Source organism: Megalops cyprinoides, chromosome 24, assembly GCF_013368585.1.
Source record: "Megalops cyprinoides isolate fMegCyp1 chromosome 24, fMegCyp1.pri, whole genome shotgun sequence".
Classification (NCBI taxonomy): domain Eukaryota; kingdom Metazoa; phylum Chordata; class Actinopteri; order Elopiformes; family Megalopidae; genus Megalops; species Megalops cyprinoides.
This window is the reverse complement of record NC_050606.1, coordinates 457,501-475,000: the sequence shown is the minus strand read 5'-3', so window position 1 is coordinate 475,000 and position 17,500 is coordinate 457,501. Positions and strand designations below refer to the sequence as shown.

Here is a 17,500-nt window from a genome sequence, read left to right as displayed (position 1 = left end):
GTGTGCATGTGCGTGTGAGTGTGCGTGTGAGTGTGAGTGTGTGTGTGTACTAGTTGCTGGAGCTGCCCCCCAGCAGGATGAGCAGGTAGAGGAAGATGGTGATGATGTCCAGGTACAGGATGAGGGCAGCAAACACATACTCCTCCGGACTCAGAGCGTACTTCTGGCGACCCATCACCAGCTGACAGTCCACTGCCAGGAACTGAGAGACACGGAGAGAGAAGCAGTGAGGGAGAGAGAGGAGAGAGAGAGAGAGGAGGGAGAGAGAGAGAGAGAGAGAGAGGGAGAGAAAGAGAGGAGGGAGAGAGAGAGAGAGAAAGAGGAGGGAGAGAGAGAGAGGGAGAGAGAGAAGGAGAGGCAGAGAGAGAGAGAGAGGGAGAGGGAGAGAGAGGGAGAGAGAGAGAGGAGGGAGAGAGAGAGAGGGAGAGAGAGAAGGAGAGGAGGGAGAGAGAGGAGGGAGAGAGGGAGAGAGAGAAGTAGAGAAGAGTGAGGGAGAGGGAGAGTGGAGTAGGGAATAGCTGCAGCTGTACCACTGAGTAGAGGAGGGCTCCCAGACATCCATAGACGATCTGCAGAACACTGGAGTAGAAGAAGCAGCAGAAGAAGCCGAACATCAGCAGATCCACAGACAGCACCAGCAGAACTCCGTTGCACACAGTGAAATCCACACGGGTCTGAAACAGAAACCAGGACCAGGTGAGTTTACCTGCGCAGGCAGACCCGTGAGGGTGAGCGAGCTGAGAGAGACTTACCTGGGCTGAGAAGATGATGATGGTGAAGGAGATGACCATTGTGGAGGCCATGGCGATGACCACAGCGGTGGTGTTGTGGTAGGAGGCCACCGTGCCCACCATGTAGGACAGACTGAGAGTCACCACCGCCTAGGAGCACAGAAACGCTGTCACACGCTAAGCACACACACACACGCAGAAACACGCTCTCACTCGCACTCGCAGGTCAGAATGGGCCCGGCACACAGCTCCTCTTTAGTGCCAGAGCCGTCTGGTCACTCCTCTGCTGTGTAGCCGGCCCCAGTTACCCGCCACTGGGGTGAGGGGCAGTCCCGCAGCCGCGCAGCAGGGGGCGCTGCGGTACCCACCAGCCCCAGCAGGTTCCAGGGGTGGGCTCTGCTGAAGGAGCTGGAGAAGCTCAGGCAGATGGACACCACAGCAAAGATGATGTAGGAGCTGAGGTACACCCAGATGTTTTTCTGCACCGCCTCCCTGACCGCGGCCGAGAAGGTGAACACACACACCACGCTGAAGGTGACCAGCAGCTGCAGGGTCACCACGCTGAACACCTGCACAGGAGCGGAGAGACGCAGCAGGAGAACGTTACAAACCGCAATACTGGAACAGAGGGACGTTTTCTCACACGCCGGAGACGGGCACACACACCTTCCTGACGAAGGCCCTGCGGACGGTTTTGTCATCAAACGCCGATTCCACCAGACAGCTTCCGTCTGCCGGCAGCCCCTCCTCTCCTGCGAATGCCAGAGACCCCCTTTAAACACGCCGGCCAGTGCCCACCGCGAGCTCCCCCAGCGCAGGTCGGCTGATGCTCTGAGGCAGAAGACACTTTCCTTTGGAATAAAAACCCCCCAAACTCCCTTATTGGTTCTCTTTCCCTGCTGCTGTTTGCAGTTACCTGAGTTCTCCACCTGGGGGTGCTGCTCTCCAGGCATGTAGTAGCCGGCCTCTCCGGGGGCTGGAGGGTCGACAGCAAACCCTGGCTGAGGGGGCGCTGCAGGGGGGTACACAGCAGGAGCCGCGGGGGGGTACACAGCAGGAGCCGCTGGGTAGGGGGGGGGGCAGGTATGGGGGGGGCGGCTCCACCGATGCTCCCTCAGCAGGGAGGGAAGGGGGGGGTGCCGGGCCGAGGCCGAAGCCATCCTCTGCCTTGGAGTGTGGGGGGGGTTTTACATCCGCCATTCTGAGAGAGAATGGGAGAGTGAGGAGCGGGGAGGGGAGGAGAGGAGAAAGGGATGAAGGCAAATGGGAGAGGGGGAGAGGGAAGCCTGTGAGAACCGAAAATGAAATCAGAGACACGGTAAGAGTTTCCATGAAGGGGTCTGCATAAGCTTTGCACACCCTCTTCATCAGCTTTCATATGTACTGTGCCATCATATTCATAAGATTTATTTTAATAAAATATCCAAAAAGGAAATTGGTCTGCCAACAGTCAAGCATGTGAGAAAACAGAAGCACCAACATTAAACAACAGAACAATAAAATGCAGGTACTCATCCGTACGAGTAAGAGTAAAATAGTACTGCAGTAATAAAAGAACATATTGCAAAATGACTGGCCAAAATGAGCTTATTGCACTTATGTAGTTATTGCACATATGAGGCTTCACAGTTAATTGCACTTAAGGTATTGCTCTGTGAAGGATTATATGGTGATTTCACCACAACAGAAAAGGGAGGAGTTAAACTCATTTAAACCTTCATAAGCTTTCATATGTACTAAGGCAGCGGGCAGAATGTGCTGCATGAATTTCACACTGCCGTGGTACCCCGTTCCAGAGCGCTAACATCCGTACGGATGCTGGGGGACCTTGGTGACGCCTGGCGGTTGGTGTGAGTTTGTGCAGGGCGAGTGATGAGCCGGACCCTGTGCGATGCTCAGCACCGGGGGTACACTGGCACAGGAAACCACAGCTTGCAGGTCTCACTGCGTTGCCTGGGCGTTACAACACTGAGGTGATTTCCATGCTGAGGGGGAGAAACAAACCCCTGTCCTCACACAGCTTTGGGCTGTGAAACAGGGCCTTACATCCCCTACAAACTGACTGTTCATTAATTGTGTTAATCGTTAAAATCTTACCTGTTCAATGTAATTCAGGTCTACCAATAGCAGATCATATTTCATCAATTGCATAAAAAAACTCAATAATTGTTAATTGTGTGCCTGTTGTCAGTGTGGCTGTCTGATGTGCGTGTGAAGCCAGCCATTGGTTAACGGGCCACACCTGCCTAGTTAAAGGTGCATTAAACGTGTGTGTGGCTTTGCTGGAAGCAGACTCCTGTGAGCAGCTTGTGGCCCAGACTGAGTTTCTTTGCATTTTAAGTTAGTTTTTTTGTGAGTTTGTTCCTCCTGTTGTTCTGTGAGAAGCGTCAGACAGCTTCCTCACAGGGGCATGAGGTGACCGAGGGCAGCCTCTAGCCTGTGCCACAGAGCCACAGGCAGGCTGGAGGAAGTGGCCTTTGTGGTTTCGCTCAAAAAGGACCAACGTTTGGTTGTTTTTTTATTATTTACAGGAAAATGTAGCCGTGCCCAGACCCTGGCTGGGCTGCACACTGTCACATGAATCATACCATGTTTGTAAACTGACCTGAGTACATTAATGTTGCGCTGCCAGAGTCTGAGTAGATATGAGAAATCAGAGGATGCGCAGCTCACCCTGTGGTCTGGGTGCAGTTAATTACAGACTGAAACTACATTTTTACAGATCCCTGTGCCTGGGACAATCAGTACCATTTTCTGCTTCATTTATGTAATTGAGTAATGAGTTTTTATACGAGCTGCCTTGTGTGCGACATAAGTGTCCCTGTGACAACCCCAAACCAAGATGGCTGGTGATGATTGCCATTATCATTTTTTTTTTATTTGTATATAAATATATTTTCACTAGGCCTCCAACTGCAACACATACACCGATTTCACAAGAAAACCACCATCACTACAGAAAACACTTCACCGAGCACCTGTCCGTCAGTGACAACGACTTGAAGAAAAAGTTTTAGCCATATATAAGATCTCTGTTTCATGAAGTACGGAGATGTGCTGAAAGCTCTTACCGTGCGGTGTCTGGAGCTGGGTGTTAAACGCTGGGCGAAGGTCTCGCAGGAAGGCAGAGCGTGAAGATCGCGTGCTGTCCTGCCGCTGTCGCTGAGACTGTCTCCCACGGCGACTGCACCACCAGCCTGTCTCTCACTTCCTCAGAGTGACGCCTCGCGGGGGAAAAAGTAGCAAGAGAGAAAAACGTTCCGAGCAGCAGTGTGGCCTTCTGGGAAGTGGGAAGCCAGAGTTTCCTCACCTTGTACAAACAGGACATCGATGAGGAAACACGGAGGTGAAAACCTGGAGCTGCTTTCACAAGCGGTTGCTCACTGCAGCTTCACCGTAATCGCTCTGCACTTCAGGGTTTTCATCTGCCGCTGTTGAAATTGGCTAAACAGAATGCTGGAAAACTCCAGCTGACGGGCAGGAGGGTCAGAGGCCCCAGCGATGGGCTCTGTAAGAAAGATGAATGAGTCGGAACAAGTGTGTCTCACATGAGACAGAGGCTTGTTGGAGTCGGATCGCGGTTGACGCCAGGCTCTGTCACTGAATGCTCACGGGCAGCAGGATGTGTAGCTGATGTGCAGGAGGAACACCTGCATCTCTCTGTTCCCCTCATCCTGTCTGAGGGCGGAGCGTTACAGCAGCCCACACCTTTGCCCGCTGGAAACGCTCCGGCTTCAGAGCTCTGACACTGCAACCCGCTGACCCTGACTGATACACATGCTGAGACCCTCCACTCCGTCTCTCTCCTCCTGGGACAGACACCTGTCCTCCTTGGTAAAATAACGCATTGACCAATAATGGCTCTACCTGGCAGGCTCACCACCCCACACTCTGCCTCCTAAAGGAGATGCCTTCTACTCTGCCCGTAATTTGCCTGTAATCTGGCTGCAGATAGGAAATAAGAGGAACGACAGTGCACATATCCACATTTAACTCAATCAGCATTGATCGCTAAAATAATCACGGGCACTGTTTTTTCATTGAAATAAACTGCTAACCAGCCGGTTAGTGAAACATTAATTCCTTTTCATTTTATTCTGTTTACAAGAACACCATCTTACAATCTTCAGTGTTGCTTGCCATAACGACCTTATAAGTCAATTAGCGTAGAAATGAGGAAACGTGAATGTAATGTCAATGGGATGTGAATGAGAACTGAACCCTGCAGTCAGACTGCCGAGGCCTTCAGAGCAGCACTGAAGGAAAGAGGTGTGTGGTGCAACTGAACACCACGCAGAAACCCGAGTTTGGAAACTCACAACCGAAAGGGAAGTGGAGAGAGTACAGGATTGAGACACAGCCTGCTATGGGGAAACTGACATGGCCAGTATTTCACTTCACCTTAGGGTGAGGATATGACAGTACTGTAACATCTCCCATATGTCATATATCTGCATAATTTAATGTTGTTTTCCATTTTTCCTCTTTGTCACCCAACCTTGGTAGTCACCAGCATTTCAGCTCTTCACCAACATAATGGAACCACTGAACCAGTCCAGGAGCCCAGCAGGGCGAGAGCAATCCTCCAACTGACATGTACACCTGTCATGACTATTTCTCACACTACAACTCCCACAGTGCAGTGGGTGGCATCATCCTGATGCTCTCTGAGTAACTCAGACACCAGTGTGAGTCTCGGGGCGTTGAGAGTGGAGTGATGGGAGCCCTGGGTGACCCCCGCAGCGCTGAGCCCGGCGCAGGCAGGCCAGGCTCTGCGTCATCAGCCCACGCTCCGGATAACAGCGTCTGCTACGTGAATGAATGCAACGCAAGCGACGCAGCAGCTTTCGAACCCGGGCTGTAGGGCTCAGTCTGCACTTACACCTCATAGGCTACAGATGAGCTCACTGCGGTGTTACTTTATTATGTTCTTCACAGAAGAACAGCAGGGTTCTGCAGAAGGGGCAGGACTGTACTGCTTCCTGCTGGACTGTAGTGGTTTCTGCTGGACTGTACTGCTTCTTGCTGGACTGTAGTGGTTTCTGCTGGACTGTACTGCTTCTTGCTGGACTGTACTGTTTCCTGCTGGCCTGTACTGCTTCCTGCTGGACTGTAGTGGTTTCTGCTGGACTGTACTGCTTCTTGCTGGACTGTAGTGGTTTCTGCTGGACTGTACTGCTTCTTGCTGGACTGTAGTGGTTTCTGCTGGACTGTAGTGGTTCCTGCTGGACTGTTTCCTGCTGGCCTGTACTGCTTCCTGCTGGCCTGTACTGCTTCCTGCTGGACTGTAGTGGTTTCTGCGGAGGGGCAGGGCTGTGCTGCATGGTGCCACAGAGAGGTCAGGAAAGGTGTTGATGACCTGACAGCTCAGGGTTGCCTCAGTAAGGTAGCTAGCGGCAGAGGTGTGAATAATCCGTGACACAGGATTGTGTGCCTGTTGGTTTATTGTTGGTTATCCAGTGCAACACATGACAAGCATAGTACAAAATGTTTACAATGGAAGACAAGACTAAACAAGTACAATACAGAAAGAAGTAAAAGTACGCAGACAGGTCATGCCTCACGGACGCCAGTGATACTCCGCTGCTGGAGGACTCAGTGCCCACACTAGAGTACCGCTCAGCTCTGACTTCCTGAGCAGCTCTGCCCCCACGGGGTCAAACAGTCCACAGGTACAACATACCCCTGTAATAATCAGTATTCAAAATGCAAATATGTTCACTTCAGCAAAAGTAAAGGCATAAAATACTCAGGCCATGTAAGCCTGAGGGAAGACATGAAAATTTAATTTCCACAGAAATGACCAGTTTAATTCCACACATTTACCATGACACCCCCATCAGAAACCTGCAATGGTACAGCCTGTACACTCCCATCAGAAACCCGTAATGGTACAGCCTGTAACAGGGGGTGTAGCTCCTCTGAAGATGGCACTGGTGTCCCGGGTGGCTCAGTTTGCTTTGAGCGCGTGCTGCCCCCTGCAGCCCAGGTGTAAACCTGACCCCTGACCCCTGACCCCTGACTGTGTGACAGGCTGAGGCTGAGAGCCCGCAGCAGGGGAGCACACGTCTCCCGGCCTGTCCTCCTGTGAGCGCCCGCTCCGCTGCGGAGCGCCCTGTGACCTATGACCCTAACCCTAACCCTGTGACTGCTCCTGTCTCCCTCCAGCACTCCTGTGCAGGTACGGAGGCTGTCAGTGTCACACAAGCCTAGTATACAATTAGTGATTCCAAAAACAGGGAAATGCACGAAATATAAAATGTATATGCCATCTGCTACACCTTTCCCAGTCACACACAGGCTGCCAAGCGTTCAGTTTACCCAACAACGCCGGCGGATCTCATGGCTAAACGTCATTTTACATTTACATTTATTCATTTAGCAGACGCTTTTATCCAAAGCGACTTACATAGGTTACAGTTCTTTACAATGTTATCCATTTATACAGCTGGTTATTTTTACTGAGGCAATTGTGGGTTAAGTACCTTGCCCAAGGGTACAGCAGCAGTGTCCCAGTGGGGATTGAACCAGTCCTGCTCCTTAACCACTATGCTACACTGCCGTGGAGATGATCATCCTGAGATGATCAGCGCTGGCACAAAGGTGTTGGTCTGAGGTGAAAATGAAATTGTATGTATTACCCTTGATATAATGATATAATAACAGTTTAACAGGATGGTGTATTTAAAGCTTCCTCTCGTCAGGCCAGCGAGTTCAGTCCATGGCAGGTCTGTCTCCTGTAGAGACAGGTGTCAGCGTATAACGCCCTGACAGTAGTCAGAACAGTCTTAAATCTTAGAAACAGTCAGTAAAAACTTTACATCAGTGCTAAAAACAACTGGTAGATATTGTGGGGAGGCTAAGTTGGGAGTAGTATACTTCATCCTGAGTTGAACACAGTTTTAGTGTAAGTTTTAACACCCAGATGAGGGTGAAGGACATCTCTGGGTCAGGACAAGAAAATCTGAGCCAAAGTTTAAAGTCAGTGAGACATGTCAGGCAGAACGGTTTGTAGCACACATCAGAAAGTTTTACTAACGTATCATCTGCATAAAGCAGAAGGCTGGTGCTGATCATATTAACACAGAGCAAGACAGGTCTGAATAAACATCCCTGAGGAACTCCGCAGGTAGCATCAGCAGCGCACAACGCCAGTCCTCCTTTACTGCAAGAGCCACTGCTTGAGAGCTCCGGGGAGAATGGGCAGAGAAAGGATCTACAGAAGAGGAGGCGGCCTCTCTTCAGTGTTGCCGTCTCCTCTGGTGGTCGCAGTAGATGCTGTTTCAGAGGAGCCTGTGGACACATTCATGCAGCATTAGCAGTAGATCAGTTAGAATTAGCTGCATAATGAGCCCCTTATGTCAGCACTGCAGCCTGAGCGGCTGGTTTCTCCCTGTCTGTCAGGGTGGGTGGGTCTTGTGTTTGTTTTTCCCCTGCATGTGCTTTTGTTTTGTTTTCAGCCATCGCCCCACCCCCTGTCCCGCCTATCTGCCCTGCTGCCACGCCCACCACCTGAAGCCCATCGCCCCACCCCCTGTCCCGCCTATCTGCCCTGCTGCCACGCCCACCACCTGAAGCCCACCCCCTGTCCCGCCTATCTGCCCTGCTGCCACGCCCACCACCTGAAGCCCATCGCCCCACCCCCTGTCCCGCCTATCTGCCCTGCTGCCACGCCCACCACCTGAAGCCCATCGCCCCACCCCCTGTCCCGCCTATCTGCCCTGCTGCCACACCCACCACCTGAAGCCCATCGCCCCACCCCCTGTCCCGCCTATCTGCCCTGCTGCCACGCCCACCACCTGAAGCCCATCGCCCCACCCCCTGTCCCGCCTATCTGCCCTGCTGCCACGCCCACCACCTGAAGCCCATCCTGCACACCTGTTCCCGGTTCCCTCATCACCAGGCCATGTATATACACCCTGCTGTTTCCCTTGTTCTTTGCCTGATCGTCTCAGCTTTGTTCCTGTGTTGTTCTCACCTTTGGTAGCGCTGCTCCGTCTTGGTTTTTGACTCTGCCTGTTCCTGATTCTCCCTTTTTGCCTGCCGTTTTGGATACCGTGTTTTTCTTGTGGATTTTTGGTCACTGAATTTTGGACTGGTTTTCTTCATTACGACTTTGCCTGTGCGTTTTGGCCTGTAAGTCAAGGATCTCTTACTGCCTGTTTCGTCTGCGCCTGGGTCCTTTCCCTGTCCACCCCTGACACCCTATCCGTACCCCACAGGAATCAATCCTTTAATAAAATAACTTTATTTATTTAATAAAACTCAATTTTAATGAACAACCATATAACCACAGATGTGTTGCATACAGCAACTTTTACTCATGCTATGTCAGACCTGTCTGCAATTTTACAGCTGCTGTAATTTCTCAGGGCAACCCTCAACAGAATCGGTGTTGCCAATTTGGTGAATTTGTAGCCAGATTCCGAGATGCCATGTTTTGGTTTTTAAATTTTTGCTTTATGTAATCGAAAATAATGTGTTTGAGTTTACCAGACCAGAGAAAATAAGATTAATCTCCCTTTTGGTGATCTACAGACCAACAACTTTAGTCTAGATAAACTCCAGAGTTGGCAATGCTGAACTCCCACAGACATTCACAGGTTGAAACGACACTTGGATCCTCACCGAGCTAGTTGGACCCGCCCCAGTTCGCTGAAGAGTCGGGTCCCGTTGCTGAAGCAGAGCGAACAGCCTGTTGCTGGCTGCTCTTCCTCTGCGGCGCACGGTGTCTGAGGCAGCGAGCACGATCAGCACGAACACTCTCTGCTCTCACAGTGTCCATCTCCTCATCCGTCAGCACCCCCTCGGCCAAAAGATCGTCCACTAGCTGTGCGATCACCGGCTCTGACACCCCCTCGACAAACCGGGTCCTCACGTCACTCCGCCCCGGAGCTGACAGGGTGCAGGAAAGAGGGAGAGAGCTCACATTTAATGAGGGAGATTATTACAAGGCAGTACAGGGTAATATGACAGGGCAGGGGCAGGACCTGGTGTGTCTAGATTCAGTAAAGGCGACATTCCAATACATGCAGTGCTCAAAAACAATTTATCAAAACTTACCAACCTGTTGTCAGTAACGTTCCATGGTTTTATATTTGTACTTTGTACATGCATTCAAGACTAAGTGGCAACTGATTAAAAGAATTTTTCCAATTTTCATCTCAAACTACAGGAATTAAGGAGAGTCTTATGTCTTAGACATCTTATTGTGATTAAAACACACATTTTAACTACCTTAACTGTTTGGAGAACTTATCATTACTGCTCCTGTCATTTTATCTCTAAACATTTTTTTTTTTCTGTACACACTGGTTTCACTATGTGCTCCTCTACTCCTTACGCTCTAACGTCCAGGTCAATCACATTTCTGAACCACGTACACAAAGTTCAGCAGTTTTCTGCAATGTGCACAATGTGAGGTTTAGCATGCATGAAATGTATTAATCTGCTAAATAATGTCAGAGCCTAGACCCATGGAGCAATACTGCTGTGAACATGTATTCAAAATGGTATCAGTTAGGATTTGTTTGATTTTTTCCATTTCTGTTACCCACTGGCCATTTCACAAGCTAGTGAGTGAGTCAGGAGGATAAGCAATACAGAGTAAGAGGTGAATGGGAGTTACTCCTTCAGAATATTTATGATGGATGAATCCACAGGACTGATATTGCTGGTGGGATTTCTACATCCTCACAAACATGAATATGAAATTACTTCACACAAGCTTCTGCAGATGCATCTGAGGATGAGGTGCAGAAATGACTGGTGTGTCCGGGCTGCTGCACAGGTCTCTGCAAACAGGTGTGTCTGCTGCTCTCATTTAATTACTCAGTGAACGGGAATAAGCTCAGACTCCACTCTGCGCTAGGTTTAGCGGGAGATTTGGAGTGTTGAGCTGTTCTGCAGGAGCTGGAGCCCAGCTGGAAGATCACAGACAGGCGTGAGCATCAGAGCAGGACCGATCGACTCCACAGCAGGTGCAGACAGACGCATGTGAGTTCTTACCTTCAGCATTTTCGGCCCCTCTGTAATCTCCTGAAACAGAACAGGAGGCACGACAGGAGTTTCAGATGGACAGTATTATTAAAAAAAATTCTCTAGGTAATAACTAGTAAACCAACTACCCAAATCAAAACGAATGCTTTTAACCAACCTGCGAACAGGGTATCCCGTAGCTTTTCTCAGCTTACATTATGCTGGATATAATCACTACCTTCATAATGGGCTTCAGGTATGAACTGTGCATCAATATAACAACTGAGGGAAATTAAAATATGCATAATCAACATAATTGTCAGGACCGCTGCCTGAGGTTTAAAAAGCTGCCATCCTCTACAATTCAAAAAGTGAAAAATAACATTGGGTAGTTGTGGTGTGCTCACCCAGACAGATGAAATGGGGCAGATGGACTTCCTCTAAGTGACCTGCAGTTACCGTGATGTCCAGTAGAGGGCATCTTCAGACTGTGCAGATGCTCTTTAAATCGCTCCCAGGAGCAGTAGCTGTACTGCAGGGTGACCTCGACCGCACACACCCAGCGCACACCTAACTCCGCACACTCATATCGCCCAGCAAGGGACGACAACCTGAGAGAGAGAAGAGAGATGGGAACCGGGAGCAGAACGTGGACAGACATCTTTTACAAACAGGTTGCATTGGGAACGGCTGTCAGGTCAGTGGGATGAGAACGTATGGATTAACGCTGCTTATTTCCTGAGAGTTTTTCTACTCTGGGTATGTGAGGCTGGAAAACGTCCCCATGTGAGCTGCATGTCTGTCTCCCTCGTGACTCAGAATGCAGGCTGAAGGGAGAGCAGGACGTGTGTGTGTGCATGGAGAGGAGTGAGAAAAGGAGAGACAGAAGGAAATGGGACAGGAAGAAGAGAGAGGGGACAAACTCAAAATTCAATATAAAATAGAGAAAGAATAGAGAAAAGCCAGAAGGCTTATGTGGTGGTTTGGAGTCTTGAAGGTGCAGAGTAGGTCAGAGTAGGTAGATTAGAGTAAGTCAGAAAAGTCAAAAATTCCATATTTGATTGTATTTACATTTTTATCTCATTATATATATTGTATGAGCACAAATAATACATGGATGAGACTGCATGCAGTTTTACAGATATGATTTATGAATGCTGCTAATACTACAGGTATTGCTACTGCTGCAACAGCTAACACTTATAATGCCACTTGTGACGGTACCATTATGCTGCTCATTTATATACTGACACAAATGAGAGTTTCTCACCTTGACAAGTCTCACAGCTCCTACATCGTATCCTTTCGAACCCTGAACCCAGGGACAGTCAGTCTGTTAGAGCACTACAGAAACAGTGAGGGGTCTAATCAGGAATGAATGTGAGACAGCTGACAGTGACAACACTCACCACCCTGAGAAGGACGGCTTCCAGAGACCGCAGACTGAAGAACATGGCTGCCTCCTGCTGTCATCCTCTGGGGCCTGTTTTCCTGTTTCACCATTGTTTCATCTTCTCCTTTCCTCTCTTCCACCTCCTGTGAAACTTTACTGCCAGTCTCAGGATGGCGGCCACTGTTTCCAGCCACCATCTCCATCTTCTCCAGCAGCTCTGTGAGTGATGTCACCCCTCTTACTGAAGATGTGACACCTGCTCCCTCAGTTCTGTGAGAATTCACGCGAGGTCCTTCTGCTTGTTTAAGTAGTGCTCTTGCTCCTGCTACAATATTTTTTTGCCTGTCTGAATTGAAGTTCATGTAAGACGAAAACCCAGAGAAACTGAGGGTTCTACATATAAAATGTATAAAAGAATAAAACTCTTCCATTTTAATGCAATAATGTTATACCTATAGCCACAATATTACAGAAATAACATGCTGAAAAGCAACTTAGTTTCATATTTAAAAAACAGAAGTAGACTGTACTGTTTAAACCTCAGTAAGTGAGCATATATCTGATTATCCAACACATTTCATACTGAGCGCACTGCTGGATCTTCTATGAAACACAGCAAAGGAACTCACCCCTTTGCAATGCTATGAGTGTCTGTCTCTGCTTCTGTACCACCGTCTGTAGAACATGTTTCTCAATCTCATAATAGCAGCCACTGATTCCTTCCACCATCTCCTCGATCTTCTCCAGCAGCTCGGTGACCTGAGTGACGTCTCCCCTGTTCTTATTGCTGAGAACATGATACCTGTTCCCGCATTTCTCTATAACCCACTGGAGGTCCTTCCCTTGTCTCTGGATGTGCTCCTCGATGGTTGTGTCTCCCAGCCAGTCTACCCAGGTGAACAGCACTATGGTGTGCCTCCAGACTCTCTCTCCGAGAAGCTCCAGGTATTCCTCCACTGCTCTTCTGTCAGTGTCAGTAAAGAGTGTTTTGGTCATGTGGTACCTAATATTACACAGCATAAAACTGTTCATGCCTAATGAATAATCAGTTTAAGTTATTTATTATTTATTTTTATGTATTATGAACTATGCATGGAGTATTAGTATGTATTCTTATGAAGTAATGCTTCATGTAATTAAATATAAAAAGTCATTTCGCAGAAAACATCTTTCCCTGGAGTTCCACTCAACAGCATGTGTGCAGCTGAAAGAGAGACATAACACAGCAGCACCCCTGAGCCATATCTGCGTGAAACAAGGAAGCCAGAGCTCTTAGATATGTTTAAAAACATCTCCGAAGGCTCACATCACCTGTGGGTGGAACAATGAAGAAAAACTCTCTTTGAGACCAAAATTGGAGATTATTTTCTCTGAGCTGGAAAATGACAGAAAGAATACTTTGCTGCCTCAGAAACTGTCCATCAAACTGATCATGAACAAAGTGGTTCTTACACGCCTGAGAGTCAAGCCCTCAAACAATAAAAAATATAACAAATATAACAAAAAATTATAAAATATAACAAATATAACAAAAAATATAAGCGGCCGCTGGAGCAAAGCGCGTCCCCGTCAGTACTCTCAGCTTCCTGTCGTGTGCGGATCTGTCGCTCCTCTCAGCCAGCAACCATAAGATGCACTAAAACTTCCGCTTTCACACTTATTCGATCTACATTAAAGTCCTGTCGCACGACTGAATAATGCCATTGTACTGGACTGATTGGGTGTCACTGACACCGTGTCAGACTCGTTTTGAATAGAGTTGGTGACCCATGTGTTTGCACTCATCCGCACTGCGGTGACCGCACCCCTTTCCACTCGGGTATGCCGGTGCTGTTCCATCTTAACCTTGTGACGCGCCGTGAAGCTGTGTGTTGCCTGCAATGTGCCTGTGTTCTTTCAAAAATATTTCTGCAAGAATGTCCTATTATATGCTAAGATAGTCTTTGTAACATTGCTTTTAAAATACATAAACAAAGACGTCACTCATGGACAAAAGCCAGACACATCATCTACTTTCCTTTGTTTTCAATGTTACCTCCAAGGTTCACACATGTAGTCCAGTGGTCAAAGGTTAGTCTAAGTTAGTTTAAGGCATTTGCTTAAGACCCTGTTAGACTGCGTGTTAGGAACTTTATTAAGTGAGAATTACGTGTCTCATCTTAATGACTGGTGTACTTCCGACTTAAGTGCAACCAACACCAGTATTAATATCAAACTTGTCTTAGATACGGTAATTAAGACACCATGGAACTCTAATATTAGGGCGTCATCTGAAGACACAACTGCTCTCACCCGAGCACCTGAAACACTACCCCCTAAAGGAACGACTCATGTCTCAAACTGTCTCCTACTAAACCATAAAATAAAAATTATTAAAAAATAATAATCTAATGGTTTAACTCGTTAGCTTTACCTACTACCCACATAGCAGATGGGTCTGTCCCGGATCCGGCATCAAGCCGGCACTGCTGGCCTACTGCTGGCATGGCAAGTGGTATGTTACCCGGATGTGGGCCAGGTCTGGCAATGATGGCACCGTTTATGTGATGGCATGCCACATGTGGCCCAGATCTGTCCACACCGGGTTTATGTGGCCTAGATCTGTAACACACATATGTTCTCATAGTGTGAACCATAAAGAATTGTCTTGTTTTTCAAATGATTTTCTACCTTGACCGGTGTCTCACACATCACCAGCACAGTGTGTCCACAGCTGGCCCTGAGCTGGCCCATGCGTGACCCAGCTCTGGCAAACCAGATCTGGGCCATAAAAGTGCAGTCATTCTTTGCGGTATGTCGGCCAAGTGTAAGTGCATGTTGTGGGCCAGAACTGGGCCAGACCAATTTTGCTGTGTGGGTAGTTTGTACCTTGCCTTGCCAACATTTGAAACTTGATCATGCAGCACTTCTAATATTGCTGACTCCGTGTGGCTTTCCTCTTGTGTTGTATTGTACCACACTTGTAAGTCGCTTTGGATAAAAGCGTCTGCCAAATGAAAAAATGTACACCATGAAGGACAGATCAGTGCCACAGCCATGTTGTTATGAAAGCAGTGTTTTACTTCTGTAATACTGTGAAAAATAATTACATACAATTTAAAAAAATACTGAATAAAATAAATTCAGAAATTATCTGTGTCTTTAATACAGAAATTCAGCGCCATTGAAGTCCTGTATGTTTGTTACATGCACACTGGTGATCACGTCAGAGTCATTATTTGCCAAACCATAGGCCATGAGAAATGAGTGTGTGAATGGTGGTTTTACATGTGTGTCGCTTTGTGGTAACGCAGGCTGTGGGCGACTCTCTCACTCATGCAGAGGGGGTGGTGATGCTGAAGCCCACTATCGGACAGTAATTCGGGAAGTGTGTCCCACTCACACCCCCTCCTGCTTGAAAGCTCCTCCCATGCGTGTCCCTCACTGTGATGTCAGCATCACATGATACCCGTCATAGCCAATTGTAGCAAGGGGGAGGGGCTGAACTGGGATGCAGCCGCAGATGGAAAAGTGGTGGGTGTGTGTGACTTTCCCTGAGGTGTGTTTCCTGCCCCCAGCCTACGGTTCCGCTCAGCCTACGGCTCCGCTCAGGGTAAGCGTGCGCTCAGGGTAAGCGTCCGCTCAGGGTAAGCTTCCGCTCAGGGTAAGCGTGCGCTCAGGGTAAGCGTCCGCTCAGGGTAAGCTTCCGCTCAGGGTAAGCGTGCGCTCAGGGTAAGCGTGCGCTCAGGGTAAGCGTGCGCTCAGGGTAAGCTTCCGCTCAGGGTAAGCGTGCGCTCAGGGTAAGCTTCCGCTCAGGGTAAGCTTCCGCTCAGGGTAAGCTTCCGCTCAGGGTAAGCGTGCGCTCAGGGTAAGCTTCCGCTCAGGGTAAGCGTGCGCTCAGGGTAAGCTTCCGCTCAGGGTAAGCTTCCGCTCAGGGTAAGCGTGCGCTCAGGGTAAGCGTGCGCTCAGGGTAAGCTTCCGCTCAGGGTAAGCTTCCGCTCAGGGTAAGCTTCCGCTCAGGGTAAGCGTGCGCTCAGGGTAAGCGTGCGCTCAGGGTAAGCTTCCGCTCAGGGTAAGCTTCCGCTCAGGGTAAGCTTCCGCTCAGGGTAAGCGTGCGCTCAGGGTAAGCTTCCGCTCAGGGTAAGCGTGCGCTCAGGGTAAGCTTCCGCTCAGGGTAAGCGTGCGCTCAGGGTAAGCGTCCGCTCAGGGTAAGCGTCCGCTCAGGGTAAGCTTCCGCTCAGGGTAAGCGTGCGCTCAGGGTAAGCTTCCGCTCAGGGTAAGCGTGCGCTCAGGGTAAGCGTCCGCTCAGGGTAAGCGTCCGCTCAGGGTAAGCTTCCGCTCAGGGTAAGCTTCCGCTCAGGGTAAGCGTCCGCTCAGGGTAAGCGTCCGCTCAGGGTAAGCGTCCGCTCAGGGTAAGCTTCCGCTCAGGGTAAGCGTGCGCTCAGGGTAAGCTTCCGCTCAGGGTAAGCTTCCGCTCAGGGTAAGCGTGCGCTCAGGGTAAGCGTCCGCTCAGGGTAAGCTTCCGCTCAGGGTAAGCTTCCGCTCAGGGTAAGCTTCCGCTCAGGGTAAGCTTCCGCTCAGGGTAAGCGTGCGCTCAGGGTAAGCGTGCGCTCAGGGTAAGCGTGCGCTCAGGGTAAGCTTCCGCTCAGGGTAAGCTTCCGCTCAGGGTAAGCGTGCGCTCAGGGTAAGCTTCCGCTCAGGGTAAGCGTGCGCTCAGGGTAAGCGTGCGCTCAGGGTAAGCGTGCGCTCAGGGTAAGCTTCCGCTCAGGGTAAGCGTGTGCTCAGGGTAAGCGTCTGCACTACCTGCTGGGAAAACATCTCCAAAATGGAAGGCAAAGTCTATCAAAATCTGCAGGCGCAGTCTGTGCAGTGAGCCCCCCAGCCCTGACACCCTGGTTCTGATCCGCTGGGTCTGTCCTTCGTTCTTCCCCTGGGGGGAGAGTTTCTCTCAGGATCGACACAGACACACTCAGCTCCTGCAACACTGCATCACACTGCGTCACACAGACACGCTCAGGTCCTGCAACACTGCATCACACTGCGTCACACAGACACGCTCAGGTCCTGCAACACTGCATCACACTGCGTCACACAGACACGCTCAGCTCCTGTAACACTGCGTCACACAGACACGCTCAGCTCCTGCAACACTGCATCACACTGCGTCACACAGACACGCTCAGGTCCTGCAACACTGCGTCACACTGCGTCACACTGCGTCACACAGACACGCTCAGCTCCTGCAACACTGCGTCACACTGCGTCACACAGACACGCTCAGCTCCTGTAACACTGCGTCACACTGCGTCACACTGCGTCACACAGACACGCTCAGGTCCTGCAACACTGCGTCACACTGCGTCACACAGACACGCTCAGGTCCTGCAACACTGCGTCACACAGACACGCTCAGCTCCTG

The 17,500-nt window shown here is 49.7% G+C and overlaps 1 protein-coding gene across 1 annotated transcript in view; it reads right to left on the bottom strand.

The window, feature by feature from the left end:
- Window positions 1–1,748, bottom strand: part of si:ch211-284o19.8 (protein lifeguard 1) — a 1,760-nt gene extending 12 nt beyond the window's left edge. The window contains exons 1-6 of the mRNA XM_036518955.1: window positions 1,648–1,748; window positions 1,398–1,483; window positions 1,100–1,300; window positions 753–881; window positions 531–674; window positions 1–202 (exon numbers count right to left, since the gene is read on the bottom strand). The exon at window positions 1–202 is cut by the window's left edge and continues 12 nt beyond it. Coding sequence (XP_036374848.1) covers window positions 50–202; window positions 531–674; window positions 753–881; window positions 1,100–1,300; window positions 1,398–1,483; window positions 1,648–1,684 — 750 coding nt within the window. The 5' untranslated portion in view covers window positions 1,685–1,748 and the 3' untranslated portion in view covers window positions 1–49. The remainder of the gene's footprint in view (window positions 203–530; window positions 675–752; window positions 882–1,099; window positions 1,301–1,397; window positions 1,484–1,647) is intronic.
- Window positions 1,749–17,500: the final 15,752 nt, after the last annotated feature.